We start from the raw sequence: 16,109 nt of genomic DNA, 5'->3' as shown, positions 1-16,109 counted from the left end.
ATTCTTATCTAATTCTGAATTAAAATCCATGAAGTCATTTGTTAAATTCTAATAAGAAATTTCATCTCCTCAAACTGTCTCAAGAAAACCAACTTAGTCATTTTTTAGAGAAACATCTATGTCCGAAAATACAGTCGATCCTTATTATTCACAGATCCCACTTACTTACTAAAATTTATTTGTAACCCCCAAATCAAAGCTATATTTCTGAGGTCATTTGCAGACATGCAGAACTATGAAAAAATGAGTGTCTTGATGTGCACATTCCCAGCTGAGGTAGAAGACACTCCGCCTGCTAATTTCAGCTCTCCTGCTCCAAGTGTCCCTTTTGTGATCTCTTTAGTACATTTTTCATAGTTGAGGGTGTTTTATTGGTGACTCTGCTATTTAAAATGTTTCCTAAGTGTACTGCTGCATAGTGTTCCTAAGTGCAAGAAGGCTATGGTGTCCCTCATGTAGAAAACAAGTGATAAGTTTCATTCAGGCATGAATTAGAGTGCCTTTGATCATAACTTCAGTGTTAATCAATCACCAGTATACATTAAGTAAGGCATCTTTAAATGGAAACACACATAAAACAAGGTTTTACCACCATATGACCCAGCAATCCCACTCCTAGGCATATACCCTGAGGAAACCAGGGTTGAAAAAGACACATGTATCCCATTGTCCACTGAAGCACTATTTACAACAGCTGGAACATGGAAGCAACCTAGATGCCCATTGACAGATGAATGGATAAAGAAGCTGTGGTACATATACACAATGGAATATTATTCAGCCATAAAAAGGAACGCATTTGAGTCAGTTCTGATGAGGTGGATGAACCTAGAACCTCTTATACAGAGTGAAGTGAGTCAGAAAGAGAAAGATAAATATTGTATTCTAACACACATATATGGAATCTAGAAAAATGGTTCTGAAGAATTTACAGGGCAGCAATGGAGAAACAGACATAGAGAATAGACTTATGGACATGGGGAGAGGGGAGGAGGGGGTGAGATGTATGAAGAGTGTGACATGGAAACTTCCATTACCATATGTAAAATAGATAGCCAATGGGAATTTGCTGTATGTCTCATGAAACTCAAGCAGGGGCTCTGTATCAACCTAGAGGGGTGGGGTGGGGAGGGAGATGGGAGGGAGTTTCAAAAGGGAGGGGATATATGTTTACCTATGGCTGAGTCATGTTGAGGTTTGACAGAAAACAGCAAAATTCTGTAAAGCAATTATCCTTCAATAAAATAAATAAAAAACCAAGGTTTTATACTGATTAGCTGATGAAAATGTTCTGACCAGAGGTTTGAAGGAAACTAACCATGCATTTCTCCTATCCTTCATTTCTCCTAGAAGCAATGGCTTACTGTTCACTAACTTACTGTTTGGTAACTGTATAGCACATATATCACACGAATAATGAGAATTAACTAAAATCCTCTTCTCCAACTTGATGAGAAAAAAGAAAAAATTTCCCAAAACTAAAATCTGTAATTCCTAAATCTTATATTAGAAATTTATATCCTTATCTGATATTGCATAACTACATCTACCCACATTTATTTTTCAATAGTTTTTTATTTTTAGTTTTTTAGAAAATAAACTATAATAATAACCATCAAATTTAACTACATTAAAAAAATTTTCTAGATACAATAATTTATTACTATTTTTCTCAGGGATTCCTTGAGATAATCAAATAAAAGTTCAGTTTTAACTTTTGAATATTATAAAGTACATTGTTCATTTGTTCATATGTACATAGTATTAATTATGTCCTGTTATTTTTCTTTAAAAAATATGCTGTTGGCAAATACCATAAGCCAAGTCAAAAAGCCAATCAATCAACAACATACTAAAAGAAAATATTTGCAACATATATCATAGATAAAGGGCTGATATTTTTCTAATCTTTAAAGAATTCTTCCAAGTAAAAGAGAATAAAAAGACCAACAACCATGAAAAGACTGGATAAAAAGGTAGAACAGACAGTTTGAGAAAAAAGACAAATGATGTTTAAGTATATGAAAAGCTCAATTTCATTTGTAGTAATAGAAATACAAATTTATACTCTCATTTCTCATCTATTAGACTGGTAAAAATTCGAAAGCTTGGCAACATACTCTATTGGCAATACTATGCTGAAACTGGCACTCTGACACATTATTAGTGGGAGTGAGAGATGGTATGATTCCTTTGAGGGAATTTAGAGGCATCTAGTAGACACACATTTACTCAACAAACCTGTTAGGAAGGAATCTGCCCTGGAGACATACCTGCAATAACATGCAAAACACCCACAGAGTTATACAGACATAAAAGGTTACCATTGTCACATTATTTGCAATAACAAAATACTGGAGACTGGTTGCATGAATGATGGTTCAACCACACAATAAAATATTACACAGCTGTAAACAAATAAAACGAGGATGAGACCTGCCATTCTAACCTTCAGGACTGCTATCTGGCTCATATGTCTGCAGAGTTCCTTGTTGTTTCAAGGAGGTATTTTTCTTTTTCAATATTTCCAAGCCTTCCAAAGCCGTACTGTGTTCAGTCAATGATTTTAAGAGAGAAATGCTATTTACTAATCCAGAAATTTCTGAAGAATTTCTAAGATTATTCCCGTATTGTTTGTTTTCTCCAGAAGTTTCTACATCAATATGGTCCTGGGATAAACCTCGACTCCTTCCCACCTCTTCAGATTCAGAAATATGTGATTCTGTGTCTTTGGAAATATGTGTTTTTCCCAAAGGGTAACACAAAGAATTGGAACCTTGGGTCTGTGATCTATCAAGTGCAGTACATTCTTTGGAGTGAATCTGTTTGGCATTTAATATCTGGATACTGTTGCCACTGCTAGAGGTTAATGGTAAAACCTGATTGGTATTTTTGTCTAAGTCACTTCCCATAATAAAAGACCGAGTCTGAGCCTGTTCTGAAAATAGGTTGTTTTCAGGTTTCTGATCAGTGGCTATGTTTAAAAGATGAGGAATATGTAAATTTGTGTTCATACTTTCAGGTTTACTTGGGAAGGAAGCACTAATGGATTTATTAGCGCCCTCATCATTTTCTACATATCTATCATCAGTCCACTCTAAAGATGAGTCAAAATTGCTTAATGTGTCACTACACACCTCCTTTATTTCTTTTCCAGTGTTTCCAGCTTTCCAAGTTTCTGTGTCATAACCTACACAAGTTTTATCACAAAACTGTGAAGGCAGAATCTCTTTCATGGGAAATGTCTCTGAAAGTTTGCCCCCAGTAGACGTTAAGAGAGGCAGATGTTCACTGCCAACTTCTTTACAGCTTATATTCTCCCATCTTGAATTGCTGCTATTAACCAAAGTTGAATTCTCTGAATCCTGGGAAATTTTGCTGCTTTCCTGTGATTCCTCTTCAGTGTCACTGGTTTCGAAATTGTTTAGATTAAATGTGACTTCCACAAGTGGCTGTGATATATCACTCATGGGTTCATGAATACTACTAAGGCTTTCACTGTTAGTACTACTTTTAGAAAATATATCATCAGAGATCCCAGAATTGTTACTTAGTGAAGATTTGATTTGTAGATGTTCATACTTCTTTTCTGGTGTTCCATTTATATTTATCTCCTGTGCTTTTTCTCTAAGAAGAATTGATCCTTTTTTGCCTATCTGGTCATTTTGATCAACAGATCTTTTATTATTTTTTTGAATGTCAGAATCTAATAATAAGCCATCATTTACTACAATGTTACAATTAATTGGTAAGCTACTGTTTTCATAGAATGAAGGAATTTCTAGTTTTCCTTCTTGATCCCAGGATTGATCATTATCATCTATTGGCTTATCTTCATTATACCTTTTTCCCTTTTCAGCACATGTTTCAAAGAACTGGATCCTTTTTTGCATCGAAAAGTCTTTCAAGTTTAAATTACCTTCTTGGGTCTTGGGTTTCTTTTCTATATCTTTTCCATCTACTGTAGAAGAATGTACAGGTGAACTCTGTGAGGATAAATACATGGCCCACCGGCTTTTATTTCTCATGGCATTTTCTGATTGATGCTGGTTGTGTAAACTTTCTGTGCTCTTCATTTCAGCATATTCTTCCTGTTCGGTTAAGCAATTTGGTTCAGCAGGAATTTCTAAACTTCCTTGTGGTTGTATCTGAGGGAAATGGCCTATAATCTCAGAATTTAACTCCTTAGACGTACTTGTGGATGTGGACTTCAGAAGAGCTAATATCTGGGCTTTGCTTCTAATGTTTTGTGAAACTCCTAAACCATGAGATACCAAACTGTCTCTTTTCATGGACTCATCAGTCAGTAAAGAATCTGAACGCTTATTTACAGAACTAACAGGAGAGCAAACATAATTTTCTTCACATAGCACTTCTGGGTTAATCTTGAAGGATGGAGTAGAGATAACTGAAGAAAAAGGTATGCCATTTCGCTCTCTGTTCTTGTAAGTGACAATGTTCTCAGAGTCTGTTGGCATATTACTTATATCTTTCTTGCCAATTGTAGAAAACAAAGGAGGTGTGCTGTACAATGGAGAAAGAAAAGCAGGACCAGGTTTCTCAGACTCAAGTGAAGCAGCTGGTTCACTATTTTCTGTAATAACCATTTTCTTTGGTACTTGACGTGGTCCTTGAAAACCCTAAAAATATTAAACAATTATTAGCTGTTCTATAGACGATAAAGAAAATGTAAAATGAACTGGCTAAAAAAGAATGTGCGTATTTTACAAGATAAAGTAATAATGAAGACATAAATTTTGGGGAACTTCCCTGGTGGTCCAGTGGCTAAGACTCTGCGATACCAGTGCAGAGGGCCTGGGTTTGATCCCTAGTCTGGGAACTAGATCCCACATGCCACAACTAAGACCCAGCATAGCCAAAAAAAAAAAAGATATAAATTCTGCTATGCTAAAATGCAAACACTCATTTGTATTAAGTTTACTTCCTTTCTACCATAGTGAAAGTGAAAGTGAAGTCGCTCAGTCATGTCTGACTCTTTGCGACCTCATGGACTGTAGCCTATCACACTCCTCCATTCATGAGATTTTTGCAGGTAAGAGTACTGGGGTGGGTTGCCATTTCCTTCTCCAGAGGATCTTCCCAACCCAGGGATCGAACCCAGGTCTCCCGCATTGTAGGCAGACACTTTACTGTCTGAGCCACCAGGGAAGTCTTTTCTACCATAGCATATACGATAAAGTACTGTTTTAATCATACAGTACAACAGTTTTGCAATTCACTACTTCTTGAAATGATTTTATAAATATATATTGATTTATTATTTTCAACAGAGAAACTTACAGTGAACTTCCTTTTTAAACCAGCAGGCTGACACCCAAGGGATCGGCCAGAAGACATAAACCTCTTTGAATTTAATGCTGGTGCTTCTTTAATGATATCCTGCTTCACAGCTGTGCTTCCAGCAACTTTAACCTCCTCAACTGTGATTAAGTACCGATCACTTTCTAAATCATCTCCAGGTTTAACCTAAATTTTAAAGAATAAGCATCAAAATCATATATGTCTAATTATTTGATTATATATGTGTTGCAATAAGCTTCCAGCACTGGCAAAGACACAATGGATATTCAATAAATAGTTGCTAAATGAATCAATAACTAAATTATTTATTAATATGCACTAACCATCAACAAGCACACAAAAAAGTAATACAACAAAATAAATTCACTAATTTGTTTATTCAACAATACATATTAAGGATTATATGAGCCTTTTTGCTACATGCTGGGATACAAAGACAAACAAGAAAACTGTGCTTCATCTCAAGGATTTCACTTAGAATTCATAAAATTAAATGTAATTATTAAATTAGAGCTATTAAATAATGTTATATATATTTATAAACTAATTGAATTAGATACATAAAATTATCACAAATTATTATGAACTATTACTTAAACAATTATATTCTGAAATAGCATTTCTAATCACTTTAATAAACAGAATACAGTACTATTACCATTTCAGACTGCAACATAAAAAGATTATTAACCTGGTTGGTAATATGCAAAATCTGTGTATTATCACAGATAAGGTACTCAATCTTTACTTTATTTTTTTTTCTTTTTTTTTTCAATCTTTACTTTAAATGAAATAACAATAACCACTGTTACCATCAATTAAGTATCTCATAAAATAATGCTCCTCCTAGACCCTCTTTTGATAAATATTAGAATTCTACCACCATTTTTGTCATAAAATTTTAAAACATATCAAGTACCATGACCAAAATCAACACAATGATAATAAAAATATACATTTTAGCACTTTGAGAATCATTGTACTAAACAGCGAGGCACTTTACCTAAGCTATTTCTAATTTTCTGACCAATCAGGTAGAATACATCCATGGTCCTCATTTTATAGTAGAGAGGGTGAACACAGAGAGGTTAGGTTAGCTAGGAAGTATGTGAAAGTGGCAAATAAATCCAGAACAAACAACTTCTACTGTCTTATTCTTTATACTAAAATATGCTTTTGGTTCCCTTTTCTTCCTTCTCCAGAGAAAAAACATGAATATTTGAGAAAATATTTCAAATAAGAGCAATTTCACAAAATGTATCCCACTGTAGTTCTCTGCTTATCAAAACCACATAATAAAGTTAGAATAACTTTCTTAGTTCAAATCCTAGCCTTACCACTTTAACTCTATAAACGTGGGTAAATTATTTAATCTTTCAGTACTATACTCTTAGTCTATAAAAATCACAGGGCTGTATAAATATTAAATGAAACAATATCTAAAAGCCTTTAGCAGAGTCTGGCTAATAATAAATGTTCAATAAATACTATCTATAATTATTAACATTAGTACCATTACTATACTATTTAACAATATTCACAAAGGAAGTAAAAGATTTTTTTAACAACAGCTTAAAAATAAGATATATTAAAATACCTCAAGGCACTTAAGAAATAAACTCTCCAAACATACTCCTTTGTCATCATATAAAATTGCCTATATTAAAACAAAACAAATATTAACAATGTTTTAAAAAAAGGACATAACAGAATTCTACTTTTCTTAAATATCTTCAAAGCAAACAAAAAGTTGTTATATAAGTAAATCATGTCTTGAAGGATTACCCACTTTGTAAACTTGGATTAGAAAGTGCATCTATCTCAAATGTTTACTAATCATCCATTTAGCGTGTTTAAGAGATCAAAGGCATACTCATAAATTCAAGAAATTAATCCCTACCAGGAGAATCTTGGGATTCCCTGGTGGCTCAGACAGTAAACCGTCTGCCCACAATGTGGGAGACCCAGGTTGGATTCCTGGGTCGGGAAGATCCCCTGGAGAAGGAAATGGCAACCCACTCCAGTACTCTTGCCTAGAAAATTCCATGGATGGAGGAGCCTGGTGGGCTACAGTCCATGGGGTCGCAGAGTCGGACATGACTGAGCGACTTCACTTCAGGAGAATCTTAGAATGAAACTGGGGAGAAAACAGAATTGGAATAAGTTAGAGGAGGCAAATCAGGAAACAGTATCAGTAAAGAGCTTATTCTAAGTGTGATATGAAGGATCAAGGAGATGATTAGAACTTGAAATAGGTCCTCAGCAATGGGATAAGACAATTGTTTGAGGCATAAAAAGTAAAACCTACTCAATGTGCAGGATATGGGAGAAAAAGGAAACTAAGGTGATGATCATTTTCTGGCTTTCTCCTGTGTATCTCTAGCTCTCTAGCCATGCTGCTCACTGTTCAGTCGCTCAGTCATGTCTGACTCTTTGCGACCCCATGGACTGCAGCAAGCCAGGCCTCCCTGTCCCTCACCATCTCTTGAAGTTTGCCAAGTTCATGTCCATTGCATCAGTGATGCCATCCAGCCATTTCATCCTCTGACACCCTCTTCTCCTTGTGCTCTCAATCTTCCCAGCATCAGGGACTTTTCCAATGAGTCAACTGTTTGCATCAGGTGACCAAAATACTAGAGCTTTAGCATAAGCCCTTCCAACGAGTATTCAGGGTTGATTTCCCTTAAGACTAACTGATTTGACCTCCTTGCTGTCCAGGGTACTTTCAGGAGTCTTCTCCAGCACCACAATTTGAAAGCATCAATTCTTTGGTGCTCTGTCTTCTTTACGGTCCAGCTCTCACAACCATACAGTTGTACGTGGCCACCGGGAAGACCATAGCCTTGACTATAAGGACCTTTGTCAGCAGAGTAATGTCTCTGCTTTTCCATGTTGTCTAGGTTTGTCATAGCTTTCCTGCCGAAAAGCAATCATCTTCTGATTTCATGGCTGCAGTCACCATCTGCAGTGATTTTGAAGCCCAAGAAGAGAAAATCTGTCACTATTTCCACATTTTCCCCTTCTATTTGCCATGCAGCAATGAGGCTGGATGCTATGATCTTAGTTTTTTTAATAGTTTTAAGCCAGGTCTTTCCCTCTCCTCCTTCACCCTCATCATCAAGAGGCTCTTTAGTTCCTCTTTGCTTTCTGCCATTAGAACGGTATCATCCACATATCTGAGGTTGTTGCTGTTTCTCCAGCCTGTCTTAAGTCCAACTTGTAACTCATCCAGCCCGGCATTTCTCATGATGTGCTCAGCGTGTAGATTAAATAAACAGGGTGACAGCAAACAGCCCTGTCGTACTCCTTTCTCAATCTTGAATCAATCAGTTGTCCCATACCGGGTTCTACCTGTTGCCTCTTGACCCGCAAACAGGTTTCTCAGGAGACAGGTAAGATAGTCTATATTCCCATCTCTTTAAGAGCTTTCCACAGTTTGTTATGATCCATACAGTCAAAGGCTTTAGCCTAGTCGATGAAACAGAGTTTCAAAATAAAACTCAAAATCTTCACTGCTTCCTCTAAATGTGCTTTTCTTTTTCAGAGATCCTGTCTCACTCAGTACCATGAGCGTAATACAGAAACCTGAAAGTCATTCTGGATTCTCCTCTCCTTCATATCCAAGACCTTCAGATTCTATATTTTCACAATTTCTATTATCATTTCTCTCCAATGTCAAGGCTAACGCCTGCATGGTCAGAGTCCCATTACGTTTTGTCTATATTACTCTACAACCTCTTTATTATAAGTCTTTCTAAATCCAATCTTTCATCCTACGTCACTTAAAAGGTATGTTAGACATAGCTGCCAAAGGGATCTTTCTAAAAATAGGAACATGATTACGTCATTCTTCTGCTCCTAATTCTTCAGTGGCACCTCAGGCTGAGCACACAAAGTCCTTTATAATACGCCTCCTGCCCACGTCTTTAGCTGTATCTTCTACAGTTTTCCAGCATGGACCCTTATTCCAGCCACAGTCAACTGTTTCTAGTTCCCAGAAGTGTTTCACTCTGTGCTACACCTCCACACTGTTACAGCCATGACACCACGCTCAGCTTCCTTCCCTCAAACCTAACAACTTTGTTTACAAAACGAAACAAATACTCAAAAGAATACTCTTCATCCAGAAAGATTTCTTTGAACCAGAGTCAAATTTTGACATCTCTCATTTATCATCTCATAGAACCTTAAGCGAATCATTGTACATATTTTAATTATTAGGCTCTTAGATAAAAATTAGATAAAAGTCCCTTGAAGACAAAATCTATAACAATAGTTACTATTCACTGCATGCTTTAAATGTGCCTGGTACCTGGTTAAGAGGTTTGTTTTCTTACAAGTAGTCTTTCTATATTAAAAAGTTTCTTTTACTGATAATTTCAGAGTGATAGATATGTATAAGCAGAATAAGGAGGGAATATGGAGATCTTTAACTGCTGGCTTCATTCAGGAGGATACAATCTTGCCAATGTGTCCAATATGTTATCAATTCATCTGTAATAGTTCTTTCTTTAAATTTGGTAATATTAAGAGAAACAATAGAACCCACATCTCCTGCACTGGCAGATGGGTTCTTTGCCACTGAGCCACCTGGGAAGTCCAAAATATACGATAGATGCAGGTTCAATTCCTGGGTTGAGAAGATCCCCTAGAGAAGGAAATGGCAACCCACTCCAGTATTCTTGCCTGGAAAATCCCATAGACAGAGGAGCCTGGCGGGCTATAGTCCATGGGATCACAAAGAGACACAACTCAGCAACTAAAAAACAACGATTGTTTATTTGCTGAGAGTAAATTTTAAAAGTCCTCATCACAAGGAAAAGAAAAAGAATTTTTCTAACTATGGATGGTGATGGATGGGAAATAGACTTACTTTGATCATTCTGCAATGTATACACAAATCATTAAGTTGTACACTTGAAACTAAAATAATGACATGTCAAAAATATACTTCAATAAAATAAATGACTAGATTGCTGTCCCTCATCCCTTCAGTAGAAAGCCTATACAGAACAAAAAGCCCAAGTAAGAGAAAAACTCGTGCCTGTCTTTGACCTGAGACATCAGTTTTTTGCTAACTTATAACTCAAACTGAAATAATGGCTCTTCCTGGGTGTCAGGCCTGTTGGCATAAACACTAAAACCACATTATTAGTTCTCATGGGTCTCCAGCTTGCCAACTACCAATGTTGGAACTTGTCAGCCTCCACAATCACATTACACAATTCCTTCCAATAAATCTCCCTTTCCTCCATAGAGGAAGAGATAATTTATGTATCTTTATACATGTCTACAAAAGCATAAAGGCCTGAGTCCTGAGTAAAAATTTTAATCATGGGAAGACAATTAGCCAGTAGAAAATACTTAGAAGTGGACAGTAAGCAACATTAGGAGAGTGTGGTGTCACAGAAGTCAAATGAAGAAGAGGTGATACGATGAATGAGGACACAAGGGTATTAAATAAGGTCATGAGAATGGGTAAGAGTAGAACATTTAAATTTGACAGATGGAGATAATGATAATCAGGGTGGGAAAAGAAACCCAAAGAAGGATCACTATATCTAGTAGGGTCAAAGATTTATCCTAGTAAATAGTTCTCTCAAAACTTGATAGGATATCAGAAAATAATGAAGAAAATCCAAAAACAGAAGAAAAGAATCCTATACATAATTTCAGAAATTGTCAGCTTTTCTAAAATATGTCAACTCTGTATGTACCATTACACTGTGAGCATTATTGTGGTATAAATATATTTTATAGTAGTTTTTTTGGTATAAACTCTTACTACTGCAAAGAAGAAAAGTGTCAAAATTCCTAAAATGTTTCATATAAAATCTGATTTTTTAAAAAATCAAAGGAAATTAAATAGTATTAACTGAGCTTTTATAATCCACAAATTAATCACTGTGATATAGGAATCATTTGACAACTTCTGTTTTCACATCATATCAGCTTATGGACATATGTAAGGTTTTATCTACAGACTTTTCTTAATATTCAATCAAAAGAACCCAACTTTTAGACTCCTTAGTCCACTGTTTTGCACTTACTTTGTTTCCTAAGTGAGTGATCTTCAGAATTCCATCTTGCCACACTTTTGACTTCTTCGTCTTTTGATGAGTATATAGTACCTTATTTCCAAAAGTATAAAACAAAGAAATGGTTTCTACTTACACGTATTAAATGTTATATATTTTTATACCCTTCCTTTATACAAAAAATATGTAAAACATCAGAAGGATCTTTTATTTATCAAAATAAAAACACAGATATCATAACAATGAAACATCAATTTAAAAAAAGGAAAGAAAGAAACCTCGTCGTTAAAGACAATGGAGGGGAGAAAGGAGAGGTGAGAGTATAAAAGGGTCCTGGGGACTTCCCTGGTGGTCCAGTGGTTAAGACGCCGTGCTCTGAACGCGGAGGGCTGGAGTTCGATCCCTAGTCAGGGAAGTAGATCCCGCATGCCTCAACTGATTTTCCCTCATGCCACAATAAGACTTGGTGCAGCCAAACAAATAAAATTAAAAAAATAAATAAATAAATAAAAGGGTCCTGACACCAAACAGGTTAAGAACCATTAATCTAGATAGAATAGATGTGCCAGTCTTTCGAGGCAAAGAAATTATTTCCGGGTTCCAAGCTTCCAAAGAATTTGTTCCAAAGAACTTTCCATAAACAATGTGAACTCTAGGCAAAATACAGGGTTGCCAGACAGAATACAGGGCAATATTTAAGAGATGCATACTTATACTAAAAATTATTCACCATTTATCTGAAGTTCAAATTTAACAGAGTGTCCTATTTTAGGTTTGGGTTTTTGTTTTTTGTTTTTCTTTGGTTGCACTAGGTCTTAGTTGTAGCATGTGGGATCTTCTATCCTCACCATGGCATGCAGAATCCCTAACTGTGGCACGTGAACTCTTAACTGCAACTCGTGGGATCTGTTTCCCTGACTAGGGATCGAACCTGGACTCCTTGCCTTGGGAGCAAGGAGTCTTAGCCACTGTATCACCAGTAAAGTCCCAGGTTTGGGGTTTTTTAAAAATTTATTTTAGGTTTTTTAGCTAAATCTGGCAAAACATTTGTGAAACATGAAAGGAAGGAAGGAAAAAGGAAACAGTGAAAACAAATAAGACTTACAATAAATTCTTGGCTTTCCATTATTTCTTCTGATATTACAGTCAGGTCCAGAAAATAATCAGTAGTCATTCAACTATTTATAGCACCTAAAATGAAAAATGACAAATATTCAACCCTGATGAACAGAATAAGTATCAACTACAATTTTTCCCCACAAACTCTTGACCAGAGAGAGGTGTTTAAGTGTTGAGACCATGTAATCACCAAGGGAAACACACATGTAGGGAATTCCCTGGCAGTCCAGTGGCTTGCACTCTGTGCTTTCACCGCAAAGGGCTGGTATGACTCACTGGTCAGGGAACTAAGATCCCACAAGCTCCCAGGGTAAGCCAAAAGAAAAAAAAAAACAACCCACAGATGTAATCAAATTATTTGCCACTGAGGACCCAACAGAATAGTGACACCACACTGTGGAAAAAGAATTTCCCGAGTAAAGAGAAAACTAAGTAAAATATATAAAATAATGAGTAGGCTGCAGACATTTTTCCAGGTGCCATAATATGTATCAGAAAATTGATTCTCCCCTGCCCCAGAAGCTGGGTTTCTCTGAGAAAGAGCTTCAATTTCTAAAATTCTCTGAATTACTATGATCACCACAAGATGGCCCCCTTGCATTTCAAATTTTTCCTTTTACATTTTTCAAAGTCAATGTAACATAGTATCTAAAACCAAATATACATTATAATACATCTCCAAGGAAAAACTTTTTCAATATAATTGCAATGAGTTGCAATTATACTTATCCCATGCTATTGGAAAAATTGTTATTGTGGGCAAATCTGGTAATCTAAAATCACTGATGATGAACTGAAGAAGTAAACAGAGATGCCAAAGAAAGTATTATTATTTTTAAGCACTGCCTTAGATCTCTGGGCCAATAGCATTAGCAACACCTGGGAGCTAGTTAGACATTCCAATTCTTGAGTCTTGACCTATTAAATCATAAAGGCTGGCATTGGGGTCCAGTACCTGTAATTTAAAAGGCACTGGAGGTGACAGTGATACACACTCAAGTTGGAAACCTACAGGTATTCAATAGAGCAATAATTTGCAATTCTGGATTAAATTCATCCTTTATACATACAAAACGTATAAAAATAGGCCACCTACATGTTATTTATAAATCACATATATTTAGTACTTACTGTGTGCTATGTACTATGTGTACATAGCACTAGGCCAAGATACTAAAACAAACAAAATACTGCTCCTAGTCTCAAGGAATTTTCAGTATAGCAGGGTAATAAACAGTAATTACAAAAAATATGGAAGGAAAAGCACTGGAGGGGCACCCAACTCAGTCTAGGGCATCAAACAAGGTTTCCTGAAAGACATAATGCATATACTGTAAACCAAAATAATCATTAACTAAGGAAAAATTCCAAGGAGGGTATTTCCAAATAAGAATAACATGTACAAAAAAGCTGTGGAAGACTTAGCAAGGCATAATCAAGGAACTTTAGTTTATAATCAAGTGTAAGATAGTGAGTTGTGAGAGAGAAGACTGAAAAAGTGAGCAATAACAGGATGCGAAGGGCATTCTATTTTATGCTAAGTTGTTTAGACTTTTTAAAAAGACAGCAGGAGGCCAAGGCAGAATTTTAAGAATAAGATTACATGATCTGACTTGGGTTTTACAAAGATTGCTCTGGCTGCCAAATGGAGAAAGGGCAGGGCAAACGGTACACAACTGAGATATGAATACTTGTCCCACGACATAGTTCACAGCACAGGACCGGACCTACAGAGGCACTGCCTTTCAGAAATATAACTCCATATCCTAATCCCTCCCCTCCAGCTTACAGGATTGCTAGATGCCTAGTGAATGCCAAGAAGGTAATAGAGGTCCAAAGAAACACATCGCTCACTGCTGCTTTTACAGCAACTTGCTTCTAGCCACTGAATGGGTTAGACATCCTATATGTGTAGATAAGACTGGTGCTGCTGCTGCTAAGTTGCTTCAGTCGTGTCCAACCCTGTGCGACCCCACAGACGGCAGCCCACTAGGCTCCACCGTCTCTGGGATTCTCCAGGCAAGAACACTGGAGTGGCTTGCCATGTCCTTCTCCAATGCATGAAAGTGAAAAGGGAAAGTGAAGTCCGACTGAGTGACCCCATGGACTGCAGCGTACCAGGCTCCTCCGTCCATGGGATTTTCCAGGCAAGAGTACTGGAGTGGGGTGCCATCGCCTTCTCCGAGTTAAGACTACATAGTGTCAACACAATGCTTGGCATGTAGCAGTTAACATTAGATCGCTTTAATAACAGCTATTATTTACTCAGTGCAAATTATATGATAGACACTGTTAAAATGCTTTAAATGTTTACACCTTATAGTACAGATACTATTTTTTATACTCATTTTACAAAAATAGGAAGTGAGGTACATAATAAGTATGTAATTTGCCTAAGATCATGAAGTAAATAAATGGCAGATTCAGAATTCAAAACTAAGTAGTCTAAATTCTGGTGTTCCCATTCACAAAAACTACATTATGTGACTATGGAAAACCTACTGTATCAGGCAAGAATGGGACTGGGTTCTTTACATATAATATTTATCAGTCTCATAATCCTGAAAAGTTGTTATTACCATCACAATTTACAGGTTAGAAATCCAGTATTTACTTCTTTAGGATTACTTATATGCTGCTTACCAATTGCAAAATAAATTCCCCCATTGTTTTCCTAAATTAGAAATATTACTTGAGGGATTTGCAATGTAAAAGGTATTGAGAAGGTCCAAATTCTTTTAAGTGGTAGATTACTTTAAAGGATTACACTTCAAAAAAAAAAAAGAGGAGAGATTAGATGTTTTGTGATAATTTAGTACAGAAATACATACATATCTTCACACATACATTATTGTGCTGTTTTTCAGATTTATGTATAAAATTCGGTGTTATCACTAAAATATGAGCTGTTCTTACTAAGTACGATGAGATGTTTTTGGTCCTTTTCTTTTGGAACAAGCAGGATCTTTCGAATCCCTAAATGGTTCACAGATTTAAAAATTTAAGAATCACGAGCCCAAGAGGCTTTTAAGAAACCGTCCAGTTCAGACAACCAAAAGATGCTCACATTTCATTTGCCAACGTTCTAATTAGCACTATCTTGGGTAACCAGATGACAATGAAGAAGAGACCCTTTGTCAGTCCTAAAAATAAACAGCAAAACCATCCCGGGTTCTCACACGGATACCGGAACTGCACAGCAGGAGTTGGGGGAAGGTGGTAAAGACGAAGCACGAATTATTTACAAGTTGCTGAGGCAAGCCGTGAACCAACCTTGTCTCCACACAGCTTCCTTACCGGACCCCGTCTGGCGGAGCAAACTCCTTCGCCCGTCGCGTCAAAATCAGTGACAGCACCTGGAGCTCAAAACTCCAGCCTATCTACCCTCACTTCCCAGAAACTACCGAGTAGAAACAGCTCTTTTAACTTGCTCATTGCACAACACCCACTTTCGAACTTCTCCCGCGAAAAGCCGTGACACCATCAATTCGCGACCGCACCGGATCAAACCCCACTATTTAGCCCGCCCACCAGGGCTCCGGACCTGAACGGCCGTTTTCAAACTGCCAATCAAATTCCTCTTTGGCTGCGAGCCTCTGTGGCGACTGCGTTCTCCGATGTCCCGCCCCC

The 16,109-nt window shown here is 36.7% G+C and overlaps 1 protein-coding gene and 1 non-coding gene across 7 annotated transcripts in view; one reads left to right on the top strand and one right to left on the bottom strand.

Moving 5' to 3' along the window:
- ZGRF1 (zinc finger GRF-type containing 1) overlaps positions 1-15,983 on the bottom strand; it is a 56,571-nt gene extending 40,588 nt beyond the window's left edge. For 5 of the 6 annotated variants that reach the window (XM_025290278.2, XM_006046986.3, XM_006046987.3 and 2 more), the window contains exons 1-6: positions 15,753-15,983; positions 12,466-12,551; positions 11,373-11,453; positions 6,920-6,979; positions 5,302-5,487; positions 2,450-4,640 (exon numbers count right to left, since the gene is read on the bottom strand). In XM_025290278.2, coding sequence (XP_025146063.2) covers positions 2,450-4,640; positions 5,302-5,487; positions 6,920-6,979; positions 11,373-11,453; positions 12,466-12,534 — 2,587 coding nt within the window. In that variant the 5' untranslated portion in view covers positions 12,535-12,551; positions 15,753-15,983. The remainder of the gene's footprint in view (positions 1-2,449; positions 4,641-5,301; positions 5,488-6,919; positions 6,980-11,372; positions 11,454-12,465; positions 12,552-15,752) is intronic. The other variant, XM_025290280.2, reaches the window with a different exon arrangement.
- Positions 11,703-11,775, top strand: TRNAQ-CUG. Its single transcript has one exon. It is a non-coding gene; the product is annotated as a tRNA-Gln (tRNA).
- Positions 15,984-16,109: the final 126 nt, after the last annotated feature.

Source organism: Bubalus bubalis, chromosome 7 (genome assembly GCF_019923935.1).
Source record: "Bubalus bubalis isolate 160015118507 breed Murrah chromosome 7, NDDB_SH_1, whole genome shotgun sequence".
Taxonomy (NCBI): Eukaryota; Metazoa; Chordata; class Mammalia; order Artiodactyla; family Bovidae; genus Bubalus; species Bubalus bubalis.
This window is presented reverse-complemented; position numbering and strand designations above follow the sequence as displayed.